General features: G+C 39.8%; 1 protein-coding gene across 1 annotated transcript in view; it reads left to right on the forward strand.

Annotated features, from left to right (window-relative positions):
- Positions 1-10,396: 10,396 nt before the first annotated feature.
- LOC104472474 (bifunctional heparan sulfate N-deacetylase/N-sulfotransferase 3-like) overlaps positions 10,397-14,054 on the forward strand; it is a 39,478-nt gene continuing 35,820 nt past the window's right edge. Inside the window, exons 1-3 of the mRNA XM_010088169.1 lie at positions 10,397-10,484; positions 10,568-10,770; positions 12,529-12,616. Of these exons, the coding sequence (XP_010086471.1) occupies positions 10,397-10,484; positions 10,568-10,770; positions 12,529-12,616 (379 nt within the window). The remainder of the gene's footprint in view (positions 10,485-10,567; positions 10,771-12,528; positions 12,617-14,054) is intronic.

A 14,054-nucleotide genomic window follows, 5' to 3' on the forward strand; every position in this document is an offset into this window, starting at 1 on the left:
TTTAGGAGATTCCTTCTGATACTTTACAGCTCTGGAGATGAGTTAGTATTGCTCCTTAAAATGTTGTTTTGTATCTGTAATAAATCATAAATACCATTGTGTATTGCAAAAATTATGCTACAATACATTTGAAAATATGAATAGTGGAGGGGACAAATAAAAGGTCAGTGACTGTGCAGAGTAAGGCTCCGTGGATTCATTCCAACCCAAGTCTGTAAATTTGTGTGACAAAGGATCTGCTGTGCTCTACTGAGGTAACCAGTAAGGTCTGAGAACACCAGTTGCATTTTTGTGGAGCTAATAAACCACACAACTGTACATCAAACACCCATTCACCTGCCCTGTCAGTGTTAGCACACCCGGGGATAACTGAAGTGTCTCTGCTCCCATTTTAAAGTTAATTTGGACTGAAGATAACTCAGAGTTGCCTTTGATAGAATTCTGATAGCACTGGAAAGGAGGCTGAAAAATAATTTTGTGTTGATATAAAAAGTGGGGGTTTTATGATGCAAAACACTTCTCTTATCCCTTGTTCTTTCTCACTGCCTTCCTTAAAGGTGATCGAAATGTTGAAAATGGTAATACTGAAAATATCCTGAGTCCAAGATGAATACTAAATTGTACCTGAGTTTGTAACGTAAGGTGGTTTGAAATTTAAGCTGACCATGAAAAATATAGTTTTACATCAGGGAAGTACTACTTCTTGCTCACTGAAGAGGCTTCTACAATATTGTGCTCAGTTCTGCACCACTTAACAGAAATATATAGAGAGTGCTTAGAGACACCAGAATAGTCAAGAAATGTCTGAGCAAAAAAATGAAAAAATAAAGGCTAAAGAATTTGGTAAGTAATGATGACCAAAGCAGAAAGCAATAGGCTGCAGATGTCTGCAGGGTATAAACATTGAGGGTGAATAAAAAATATTTATGTAAGGCATGGAGATATTTAAGTGTAGTCTGAATAGCTAATAAAAGTGGCAGAACAGAGGCTAATATCCAAAAGGAAGTAAAAGGATTATATAAATCTTTAAAAATTAGATTCCACAAAAGAGTATGAAATATGCTATTGGAAGGAATATGATATTGGCAGGGAATTTGTACTAAGATGTATTCTAAATCTCTTACAGTATAATCAAATGCAGAGCTCCATTTAGATTCCTGTATGTCAGTTTGAGTCCACAAATGTAGAATTTGGCCAGCTGGAATATTTAACTAGATCTAGTTTCTGTAATCCTGTCTTTTAGAAATGCAAACATTCGTGCAAAAACAGAAAAGGTGTGTGCTAACACTTCTGACAAAATAATTCCCCTGTGTTTCTCTTATTCATGTCCTGTGTTTCACTAAAGTAATGGGTTTTTTCTGCTAAATTATATCCCTTAGACTAGTACTATGTAGGAGTCAATGAAGCTGTCCAAATTTTAGTAACTTGAACTAAGTTCTTATAATGTCTTTTCTGTTTTGACTACATATAATAACAAAAAATATGGCTTGAAAAAAGTTCTCTATTGTTTTATGCAAGCTTGTCCTGCTTGGTTTCTCATTTTCTGTCATTCATTTCATGCTGATGCTGATGTAGCAGGGGAATTTCATTCAGCAACTTTAGAACTACTCGTAGAGAGAAGAAAAAAATATATTAGTGACCTTTAGCTGGTGAGCAAGCTGAATACTGAATTCCCAGCTGCTTCTGACGTAGAGCTTTCAGGCAGAAAGAGAAAATGAAAATCTTTTTGGTCTAAGATTTTTTTTTTCTGTCAATAAAGCTAGAGCACAGAGAGAAAAAGAGCTTTCGTTATTCCTCAGCTCACCCTAAACATATGGACAAAGGTAGATAGATATTTTTAATCAGATAAAGGCTTAAGAGAAGCACAGAAATCTTTTTGGCTCTATTAGGGGAGAAAAAAAAAAAAAAAGCATCTGTGAATGGATTGTGTCATCAGTGAGTTGCCCAACCTGTGCTGTAGTCAGTTTATTTAACATGCCAGTGATGTGGTAACTCTGCTGTACTTTACTAGACAAAGAGAAGCAACCAGCTCTATTCTGGTTTTTATATGAATGAGAGGGTTTGAGTGTTCCTTTATTTGCACGTTATTTGTTCTCTAATATGTAAAACTAAGCATTAACACAAATACTGTGCTTGTCTAGAAGCTTTAGTCTTACTAGGGGAAAAGAAATATAAACTAAGAAGCGAACAAACCCCAAAGTGTTCATCTTTGTTACTGACGTTTTAGACATAGCTTGTAGTGTCCGATATTTCTTTCAAGCTACCTAAATAGCAGCGTGTTATCCCCTGGTCTGTAGGCTTGAGTTTTGCTGTGATCACATAGTTTATATTCTGATTGTAGCCACTGTTACTCAGTGATCACTCTCTAAATGCTGGAAAAATACTGTAAAAATGTAAATGCTTTGAATTTTGTGTGCTCTGGAAAAATAGATAAATATCACCATTATTGAGCTGTGATCATGTGTACAATGATGTAGACAAAATTTTGAGATCTTGCTTATTTAAAATTCTGATGAACAGGAAGTGCAGGCTTCAGGGCTTACAGGTGAGTCTTAGTTTATCCAAACTCAGGCACTGAGGTCCAGAAGAAAAAAGTAAGACTGAAGTTTCTTCAGAAGGCCATATTCACAGTCTGTTGGAGCTTGCTGTATACAACACTGACACCCTGTTTTTACTTTTATTTCCTAAAGAAATCAGGCATTTGTAATGTCTCTGTTTGCCTTTGTCCGTCCAGCAATCAAGCTGAAAGATGGTAGATTTAGATTGGACATAAGGAAGAATTTTTTACAGTGAGGGTAGTGAGGCAGTGGCCCAGGTTGCCCAGAGAAGCTGTGGATGCCCCATCCCTGGAGGGGTTCAAGGCCAGGCTGGATGAGGCTTTGAGCAACCTGGGCTAGTGGGAGGTGTCCCTGCCCATGGCAGAAGGTTTGAACCAGATAATCTTTGAAGGCCCTTCCAACCTGAACCATTCTATGATTCTGTGATCAATCTAATGACATTTGAACCTGCTGACCAATTTCAGTCCAATGCGACAACTACAGGCAGTTCTCAAAAACAGTTAAATTATTCCTGATGGCATAGTGAAATTCAGCATGGGATAAGATGTGCACGCAAAGCAGTGCCTGCACTGAAGCACACATTTCAGAGTGAGCTCTGCATTTATCCCTTCACTTTGACCGACCATGGTGTGTCTTGGAGCTAGCAATAGCGTGTCCTGTCCCTTTTTAATGTAGACAGGCGTGTGGGGCAGAGCGGGAAGGGAAGGAGGTACTTTGGAGACCTAGCGGGGAGGGTAGGTCCTAGGTAGCAGCGAGAAAGGGAGTGCCAGCTATTGCACTGTGGGAATAGTGATTTGGGAAACATCTGTGAGAAAACAGGTTTTATGGAACAAATTTCTTGGTTTGTGTGCAGGCCATGAATGCAAAGATAGACCTGAAATCTAAATTGCATCTCTTAAAAACATTAGTGTTCTGGGGAGAGTAATGTAGCCACTGACAAACTCATCAGAGTGGAGCAGATGTAGTGACCCAGCTGAAGCTTCCCCTGCCTTCAGGTGAGGCCACCGTGGTCTCTGCTGCTGAGATATTAGGCCTAGAAATTATTCCAGTGTTGAACCTTCTAGATATTTTCAGCATTCAGTAGTTGTACTGAGCCACATGTTGCTGACAGCTGGGTAGAAGGCCCTAAGCGGCAGAGCCAGGCGATGTGCGGTGGATAAGGGAGCCCAGGCGTTGCCGCAGCGGAAGCTGGTGGCCAGCATGTGCGCAGAGGACTGCCTGGTTTGGAGGGTAGCTCTGGTCCTCCAGCCAAACTCTGCTTGCGGTGCCTGTTGGCTGCAGTAAAGTAAGTAAACGTGCTGTTGATGATGAATGCGGTACTAGGAGTTTGAATAGTACCTCTATTCTTTCTGAGCTGCATGACTATAAGATATATGCATGATTGGACTGAATAGCCATGAGATTGTTTTAACTTCTATGACAAAATATTGTGGATCCTACCAAATGAGATCTGAAGCTGTGAAAGTGTGGGTTTGTCTAATGAGGGGGTGCAGCGGTATAAATACTTTGCATCTGAGGTGGTTGAGTTTTTAAAGCCTAATGCTTACTGGTGGTACCCAGACAAGTGAACACCTCTTAGAATTTACCTACAGCTGATGGGATGCATTGGACACAAACCAGGCTAAGCAGTCATGGCAAAGTGGCCCAGAAGTGAACTGGAATAGGATCTAAACGACTGTCACCCTGAGAGATGGCTGGTCGTGCTCAGAGATGAGGCTGCTGAGTGGGGTGCGTGTGACTCTGCAGTACAGCTACCTGAGTGCTTGCATTGTGACTAACAAACCTCAGCTTCCTGCTGTACTGGTTCGTCAACAGTCACCAGATCACAAGAACTTAATTGGGTAAATATGAAGAGATTTTAAATGCATTTTATAGTCACTTTGTTTTCACTTTGAGTTCTGTTATACTCTGAGAACTTACCTGTTCATGCTTGCTGTTTCATAAGTAGATGAAGCATTAGGCAAAAATGTAAGAACTACCAAGTTTTCTGTTGAATCCTGTCTTACCAACATCCAAGGAAAAATATCATATGCAGCAGTAGTGTGTTTGTTAGTTATACTTCAGTTGGCCTGGGGATTTTAAAAGAAATGCAGGGTTTCATTTCTGTTAACTGCAGAATAATGAGATCATTTAGCTGTTTAGTAATAGTAAACTCTTCCATCAAAGTACAGTTTAATTAAGAGCTAATAATGCAGAATTTCATATAGAATCCTGAAAACAGCATTTTAATTACTTTATCAAATAGTGTTGGCACCAGCTATTTAAAACCTTCAACTTACCTTGGCATAATTAGCCTATTCTCATTAGCTGCTATCTCAGCCTGCAAGAAGCTGGTGAAAGAAGTTAGTCAAAAATATTTCTTAAATCTCTTGTTTGTACAAATTATTTACCTAGATGAAAGAGCCTAATTACTTGAAAATGTGTAATTGGACCATCATCAAGATCATTATTGTATGTGATATAAAAAAACCTCCAAAGGAAGACCCAGTAACATTAAAACGGTGTGTTCTGATGAAAAAAAGCATTTGATTCAAATCATTTGAGACAACATTTTCCAAAGTGGCTACTTATATTTTTTTGGTATCCTTTAGTGGATCTCAAATTCAGATACCTACTTACAGCATCTGTGCACATAAAATGAAGTTGTGGCTCCTGAATCTTTTGAAGATCAGATCCAGTGTGTCTTATATTGGACGCTGAAAAACCAAGATGAACGTAATCGGGCTCCAGCCTGATATCTTCTTGGCACTTTGAAGAGAAGCTGGGTTACCCAGTTAATGGTGCACATTGAATTTGTTGAAGAGACTCTCACTGACTTCCCTAACTGGTGAGTATGGGCCTTCGTATTCTAGGAAGTCAGGATACTCAGGCGAACGGATCTGGCAAACAGTCCAAGTTAACGCAAGCAATCAATGGCAGCTTTGCCTGTCCTGTGGGTTAAAGATTCGGGCTCCAAGACATTGCTTTGATAATCTAAAAACACAATTGCTACAGGTAGAATCTAGCTGTCAGTGAACCACAATAATATTTAAGTAACTGACACCAGGTACTTTGTTTCATCTCCAAAGAATTTTTGCACACGTTTTCTGTTTTAAATTCTACAATGTTCATGGCCCTTTGTAAATAGGCATCCTGCTGGCGTGTGGTACTTTCAAACTGTTACATCTTCTGAAGGACTTGGTAGATTTATCAAAATCCATGTTTTTAATTGAACAAATAATTTTTCTTGAAGCTACTTTATCTTAATAAACAGGGGTTTTTTTTCCCCATTTTAAATTTTTTTTTACAAAGTTCCAGGAATAGTTGTCTTCAGTTCATGTAGAATCTTATGTGTTATTAAGTTGAATGTATGTATTGTCAGCAGTTTAGCTTTTCCATCCTGTTTCATCCGCTGTCTTTGCCAGATTGTGTCCTCTTGGACATCTTACTTCCACCAAACTGTAAAGCCATCTTCTTTCCCCACTTACACAGTTTAGGGTCTATTTATAATTTATGGTCTCTGCCAGCTAGACGCTGTGCTGAAAAAGCTGAAGATTTTCTTGCCCTCTCTGTAGTGTCAGCTCTGTTAAGAGAGTGCACAAGTAAAATAAAATTAAAATAGTATTCTGCTTTTTGTATGAAGGATATTAAAAATATTTTTTCAGGTACACCCGGTATACACAAGGCAATTATTCTTTCTCCTGCATAGATTAAATGTTTATGGTAATGGGTGTCAAAATGCTAATCTTGGAAATCCAGAAAGAACAGGCATTGAATTTTAATGATGTTCCAAAATACATAATTTATCATGAGGGAAACATTTTTCCTCAGAAGCAAAATAGTCTATCTAATAAAATAATGATTCCCAGCCATTGGGGGTGGACCTTCATTGAGGCTGCCTTCTGTTTATTCTTGCCATGCTGCCTCTCACTGCCTCCAAACACCCCAAATGCTTTCCCATCCCCAGTCACTGTCACTTGAACGCCTGCCATCAGTCTCAATACTTCTCACTTCCAGGCCCCTACCATGCTGCTGCTGCAGCATTTCTTGTGGATTCGCACTGCTCCTTCTCTGCCCCCCATATCTCCCTCCTTAGGCAGTGTGTCCCCCCTCCTCCCTTTTCTGCCATCAACCTCAGCAGTTCCAGGACAAACCTAGGACTGGGAATCAGGCACAGCTCGTTAGCCTGGGCTCTGTTCTGTGCCACACTGTGCCAGGTCTTGCCTCTAATGTTGGACACTTTCCTAGTGCCTCTAAGCTTAGGGACTGGTATATAAAACATGATAGAGCAAATATCAAAATCTACATGGAAAATTTCAAATAGTGGTTGTTGAACTCTGAAGAGAAGTACAGCACTCTAAAAATAATATTTTTTTTTATGCATCATAAATGCAAACTTCAGTCATTTATATGTTACATTCCTCAATTCTCTTTTCCATTTCCTCCCCAACCTTTTCCCCATGTCCCCTGTTTAAGCAAGTGACTTTGCAGTGTGGATAGAAAGTTAAGAGAAGGTCAGGTTTTGTAGAAGGGAAACTTTGAGAGAGGCAGGTAGTGTGCATATACTGGCGCAGGCAGCTTCAGTTGCAGGACTCTCAGAGCACGGACATGATCAGGAGAGGCAAAATTACATCAGAGTAAAAGGACATCTCATCAGTTACAGCTCATTAAACCCCTATATTAAGAACACCAGTCAGAAGTTAAAATGGCTTTGGTTCTGTTTCTTCCCTCTGTTGCAGGGATTAAACTAAAGAGGAAATATGGTACAGAAAATTAAAGCTACTTCTGCGCAAGAGCTCCCATAAAGGGGCCTCATGTGCTTAACTTGTGTGCTTTCACATTACACTGTCTATTAATTTGTTTGACCTTTTCAGAAGGTCCTTGCCTTTATTAAAGAGACAGTACTGCATTAGAAGTTTTCCTCAAAAGCGAAGTAATTCCTAAATTAATTACTCCTTTGATAGTATTGTTAGACATGAAACAGTAAAGCAAATGTTCCAGACATGAGATCTGCTTCCCCCAAAAAGGGGGAGGAGATAGACTTTCTTGGAAAATTATAAAGCAGACATTTCTTGCTTTTGGTACTGACATGAAAGCATGCACTGATTTGAAGTTCAGGATATTACTGCTGCAGCGTTGTGAGGCTGTGTCTGTCTGCTTGCCAATTTGGTTAAAATCTGTGTGATTACAAGTAAAATTAACAGTGTTTTCAAGCTTTTAAAACATCTAAGCTCTTTAGCAGCTTTTGAGTAGGAAAATAGTCATAAATGTGTTGGTGTGACTACAGAAGTAAGTCATAGTTCTTTCTGGTGAAGCAGAGTTCAACAAAGTGTTCTTGATTTATTTGTTTGATCAGCAAAATGAAGGGGGAGAATAAGATGAAAAACTCGTGGGTCAAGAGAAAAGCAGTTTAATTAAAGCAAAGACCAGGGCCATGGACAGAAACAAAAGGTAAACAAAGGTGTTATTCTCTACTTCCCCTCAGTAAGCGATGTACAGCCACTTCCCGGGAAAGCAGAGCTTCAGTATGTGTAGCAGCTGCTCCTGGAGACAAACGTAATAACGAATGCCCCCTGTCAGTGTGACACTCAGCACTGTGAGGACTGCTATGGGGATACTCACTCCATCTCAGCCAGACCCAATACACCAGAGCATGAATATTTCAATTAAAGAATAACACTCTTGGTTCTTTCTGTTCCATTTGTCATGTTGAAGAGTCCATTTTCTCCAGAATTCTCTGTCAGTTAAGATCCCATTGGCAATTCAGCTTACATTTGCGGAGATGTTTCATCAGAAATGAAATAGAAATAACTTACATGAGTTGATGCTGATTAATCATGTGGGAATCTGGCTTTATTTACAACATACATGATTTCTTATACACCTTTCATTATGCTATGAACTTGTAAAATGCCAGGATTGAAAGAACTCTGTTGTTCAGTTGTCAGAACTTTCATCTATTCCTTGGATTGTACCAGGACCTCTTTCTGAGATTATTTTGAACTATTGGTGAAGAAGGGGGTCTTCATCATTTATTGAATACTCACATTTGATTTCTGGCACAAGGAATTTCCTAAACCTAGTATGTGAGCTTAGGAGAAGTTGAAAAGAAAGTACTCCGGTGTAGCTATGTACATGAAAGTGATTAAGCAGCCAGCAATCTATTATCCATATAGTAGCACCAGTGGAAGTGTAATATATGTGCTAAATAATTATTTATAAACATATTAAGACTTTACTAAACAGTTTTTAAAATATACTCTTCAGTACTAGTGTATTTATATAACATCTCATACAGATACCCAGAGGGGCTGTACATAAAACAATCATAAAATATACAGAAAATATCACCAGCTTACCTTCAGCATATAAAATAGCATTTAGAAATTTCAGGCTTTTCCTCCCCCTACTTCTCTCTCTTTCCGTCTCTCTGATAGAAACTCACAGTAATAGGCCCTGCCATCTGCTACTATATATTTTTCATGAGTTTTAACATTTTGTTTTTAGAACCTGAAAGATGAGTAAAATGTCAAGTCACCCAGAAAATAATCATAGGCATGACAACTCAAATGTTATCTCAGCTTGTCTGTACAGAAAGTGGTTCACAGCAGGTCTGTTGCCTCCCTCTCTGCAGACAGAGCAGAGGGAGCAGGTAGGCAGGTACACCATTGATGTAGCTGATACATTTTCAAACACCACCACAAGACTTCAGCAGAAGATCTCCTGGTGAGAGTAACATGGCTGTAAGAACAACGGCATTGCTTTCAGAGTTCATTTTGAAGGGGAACTTCAGCTTTCCCTTAGAGCTCCATGTTATCTGTGTTATTTGGAGCGTCTTATTGTGACTGCTGGCCTGGTGCAGACACCAGGCAGTCATTGGGGTGAGAAGGTGGTAACTACACCAGCAAAATTAATTCTCAGTGAAGAAGTAGACTCTTGTGTCGCATTATCATAGAAAAGTCATGGATTTTTTGCTACTCTATTCCCTCCTCCCATTTGAAAGCCCGGGTTTGTGACTCTCCTGTCAGCCCTGTACCTGCAGCGTGCCAAGGAGGTATGGCAAAATCTCCCGGCAGGTCCTGTTTCTCTGGCATTTCAGCAGCTCTTTGTTTTTTCTGTTCTGTCTTCCCATCATGCCAAGACTAGGCTGAAGCTGACAAGCTGAGAAGTTGTTAGAAAGGTACAGGCTAAGACCTTCAGCTCAAAAAATGCTCACCGTTAACTTAATTTGGAGGGAAAGAACCGTGCAGCCCCTTCATGCCACCTTGCTGTCAAGCTGCTCTCAGGATCTCTTTCATTCAACAATACGTACTGTTCTCATAAGAAGTGTATAGCCGTACATTTGCCTCCTACGTTTTTAACCGTGCAAAGATAAAATTATTTCATTGAATAGGTTCCCCGCAGCTCAAGGATGGTTTTCATAATAAATCCTCTGCGGATTTGCTACCTTTCATTAGAATAAGAAGTCTCCTCAGTGATCTTTGCTCTCTCAGCCTGTGCAAAAGCTTCCTTACACTGTTGCAAGATTTTTCTCTTAATATGCCACTTCAGAAGTCTCAAGCTTGTTCTCGGTCCATTTTGTGCTTCGTTTTACTCATTCCTTTAGTTAAAGTCCCTTGTTCGCAGGACATTTTTCAGGCTTTCCAGTGAAAGAAGATGGAGCTTTACCTTTCTAATACTGTTCTTTGAAACCTCCCATACTGTCGTTGCTGAAGCTGCATTACTGATGAAGGCAGTGAGAGACACAAGTTACTTCTAGATCTGAGAGCACCTTAAGAAATAGGAGGCAGACAAGTGACAGTTCTTTCACAGATTGAGCTTTGTGATTAATATATATTTAATGAATATGCTTAGGCATAATGTTCTGGTCTGCTGAAACGGTGAACAAGGCAAGTACTACTGATGACTCAGAGTTGAAACCACTCGTGTTTCGTCATGTTGAACAAGGCAAGTACTACTGATGGCTCAGAGTTGAAACCACTCGTGTTTCGTCAGCCGTGTCAGCAAAATTCAATTTTGCAGCCCCTCAGGACAGGGAGAAGTGACTGTCCCTGTTGCTGCAGATCAGCTCCCTGAGCCAGCCAGAGCAACAAGCTTGGGGAGCTGGCTGAGACCCCAGGTGCAGGATGGTACAGGACTGGAGAGCGGCTGTGTCCCTGCCCTGAGCAGTGCTGTGGTTTTGCAGTGGGGCCAGGTGAACATGCTCAGCTCAGGAAAGGGAGTGTTGGCAAAGGTGAGCACAGAGCAGGGTGGTGTGTGGCCACCTCTTACTGGGAGTGGGGAGCTCCACTGGGCTGCTGCCTCGGGCCTCTCTTGAGGAGCCCCCTGCTGTTGTCACCATTTGCCTGATTTTGACACTGTAATGTTGTAGGTACAATAGCGTAAAGAAACAGACTTGGCAGAATTTGCAGGTGGAGATTGTACTTTTGTTAGAATTGATACAGATGAGCCCCTGGAGAAGACCTGAAGAAGAGCTCATATGCCCAAAAGTTTGTCTGATAAGGTGGATATCGCCTCCGTCTGTAAAATGGGCCGTATTTTAAGGAACTGTAACTTGACTGTGCTATGCATATATATATATATATATGAAGCTGGACTTCCATGCTAACATTTTGTTGTCGTTGGCATTCCAGTTAAATAAATAATTGCAGACAAATTACTTGAAAATGTCCAAAGAAACTACAATTATAATTACTGGTTCATATTTTTCAGGGCACGAAATTGTCACTGAATTTCAAGAGTGGGGAGCCTACTGGACCTTTAAACCTTTGAAAATCTCCAGTGATTTTAATCTTTTTGTGATTTTTAAATACATTCCCCTTTCATAACATGATTAGAGTTACTAATTTCTGACAAGGGTATTGCTTTTAATCACTTCATTAAAATCATTGTGCTATAATGTATGTTGACTTTGAAAACTCTTTGAAGGCCTTTGATGTATAAATATTTCCCTTTCTTTCAAAGGCACTGCATGAGTGCATGTGTGCTGTAGCTGGCCACACGCTTCTGATGTGCTGGGTACAGTGTCACAAATCTCCAAAGAGTCCCATGTATTCATAAATTAGCGACTGTCAAGTGGTCAGTTGAAGACAGGCCATTTGGAGGAGTGTGCACTCCAAGTCTCATTTTAGAGGAGGCTTTTTGTTCTTTATTCTTGCTTTACAAAGTTTTATTGTGCATTAGAAAGCTAGGTTTCTTTGTGACTCCTGGAAAGCTGAAATGGTGAACAACAGCAGAGTGTACGGGTTTGGGAGATAACTCCTGAAAGTAATATGTAAATTTTGGGAATGACAAATCAAGAAGAGCATATTGAAATCAAAGAGTGAAGCTGTATCTGATGAATAATAGCTTTCCCATTTCTTCCTGCATGCTGTTTTTTTGTTTGTGCTAATTTAGTGGAAGTACATGTGTGCTGACAGACAGTATGCTAGCTGTCTGAGAAATGAGTCAGAATTTGGGGGAATTAAGTTCTTTGATGCAGAATAGTTTTCATCTAGCTTCTTTCTGTCTTTCTGGATTTTTTTTTTCATTTTCAGTAATTTTGAAACATGACCAAAATGCTGTATGTGTACTTGACCTGATCTAAAGAAACACAGTTTTAATCGACACTGTTCATCCTAGTGAATGGAGCAGTGGCTGGGGATACAAGATCTGAATTTAATTCCTGGTTATGTTCCAGGTTTACTGAGTAGTCAGTGGAAGGTCTTTTCTCTGGCTTCTGCCTTTGTTTCCTATCTCGTGATCCAGGGAGTAAAACAGAATTAGCAGCTGGTTAGCTTTATGAGGAGAACAATTGCATGCTGATTTAAATCTTTAATCTTTATAATGAAAATATCTGTTACTTCGTTGTCATATATAAAGAGCTGTTTCTAAATAGCAAAAACGATTGAAAAGATATATGCCTGTAAAAATACTTATATTGTTATATTAAATTTCTGTGGCAGGTGTAGTTTTTTTACAGATATGTTTATATGTTTGGGTTTTTTTTCAGGCCCTGCTGGACACTCAGAATCTTTTAAGAGCTCAGATTACAAATTTTACTTTCAACCTGGGATTTTCGGGGAAATTTTATCACACAGGTAAGAATGAAACAATGAAATCACTTTAATTTTGATGGTGTTCTTTGTAGTATGAAGAAAGTAGTAATGATAGGGACTCAGCTTGTCTCTTACTGTTACTTTATAATTTAATTCAAGGAGTAGGATATGAAGTTTGAGCTAGCTCAGGTGCTTGCTGCTGGACCTGTCCCAGGAAATGGAGAGAGGGAGGCACATAGAGGAGGTGAACTGGATTTCTCTCAGCATCCATTTCCTGAGTGCACAGAGAATTTAGGTGATAATTTTAGGTGGACTGGAATATCTCGGGATGAAGCACCTGTAATTCTAGTAAGCTGCACCTTCATTAGGTGCCAGTGTGGAACAGTTTGAATTCCTCTTCGTCTTTTTTTAAAAATTCAGTTCCTTTCAACCTGTTGTTGAGTGGTAAATTCAAATGATCAAATGAAATTTCCTGTTGACTTCACTGAGAGATCTGTTAAGCTACCACAGTTTATCCTTCAGGATCTTTTAATCTCTATTGTAGAGATATCATAGCAATACATATTACCCATTATAATAATTTTATACTTAAACCATTGTAGAAATAGGGAGAAGTAAAAGGCAAGGTATTAAATAGCATATGATATAGAAGAAAGAAGGTGCTCTCTACTGAAAAAAAGAAAGAGACACATGCAAAATAGGACATCATCAGAGCCTGGAAGAGAGAGAGAAAAAAGACAAAATAATGTCATAGTTGAAGGATATTAATATGGAAAGAGGGAAGTGAAGTGACATGTTAGCTGAGACTAGTAACCAAAACCAGATTTATTCCAAACCAAAGAAAGATATACAGAGTTTGAATATGCTCGACTGCTGTGCATGTTACATAGCAGAGGAGTGTGTGTACCTCTTCTTGTCCTTAGTTATGCAACTTGGTCAGTATTACTTGTCATACTAAGAAGAGGCAGGGAAAGAAGCCTGTTATTTAGAGCTGAACAGGTGGAGAGGAGAGCAGCTGGAGTTGCAGAGTCTCTGCACAGGTCCCTCTTGGGTTCAGAAGATTTCACCTAGACTTGGTAAAAGTCCAGTTTTCGCCTCTGCAGTCCAGGTGCCATTGGCACAGTTCAGAGAGACTAGAGATGCCTTAACTTTTTCATGTGCAAGGACATCACTTGCTCCATCCAGTCCTGTCCCTTCCTCCCTGTTATGTCTGACCTAGAATAGCCCAGCAAAACAGTCCTGACTGCCAAGTTTGTCACCAGTGTCTCAGCAGGCGAGGTACTTTCCAGACCATTTCTTTTGCCTCAGTTGAGAGATGCTTTGGAGGGAATATGCACATGGATTTCCTGCTTTTGGTTGGGCGGGATTTGGCAAACGTATTGCATGTTTATAGTACAAACCGACCCAGTTACTGGCTATAAACTGAATGAGGTGAGCCTGTGTCTCTTACAGCCTATCCCTTGCTGTGGCTTTCTTCCTT

Source organism: Pterocles gutturalis, unplaced genomic scaffold (genome assembly GCF_000699245.1).
Source record: "Pterocles gutturalis isolate BGI_N339 unplaced genomic scaffold, ASM69924v1 scaffold492, whole genome shotgun sequence".
Lineage (NCBI taxonomy): Eukaryota > Metazoa > Chordata > Aves > Pterocliformes > Pteroclidae > Pterocles > Pterocles gutturalis.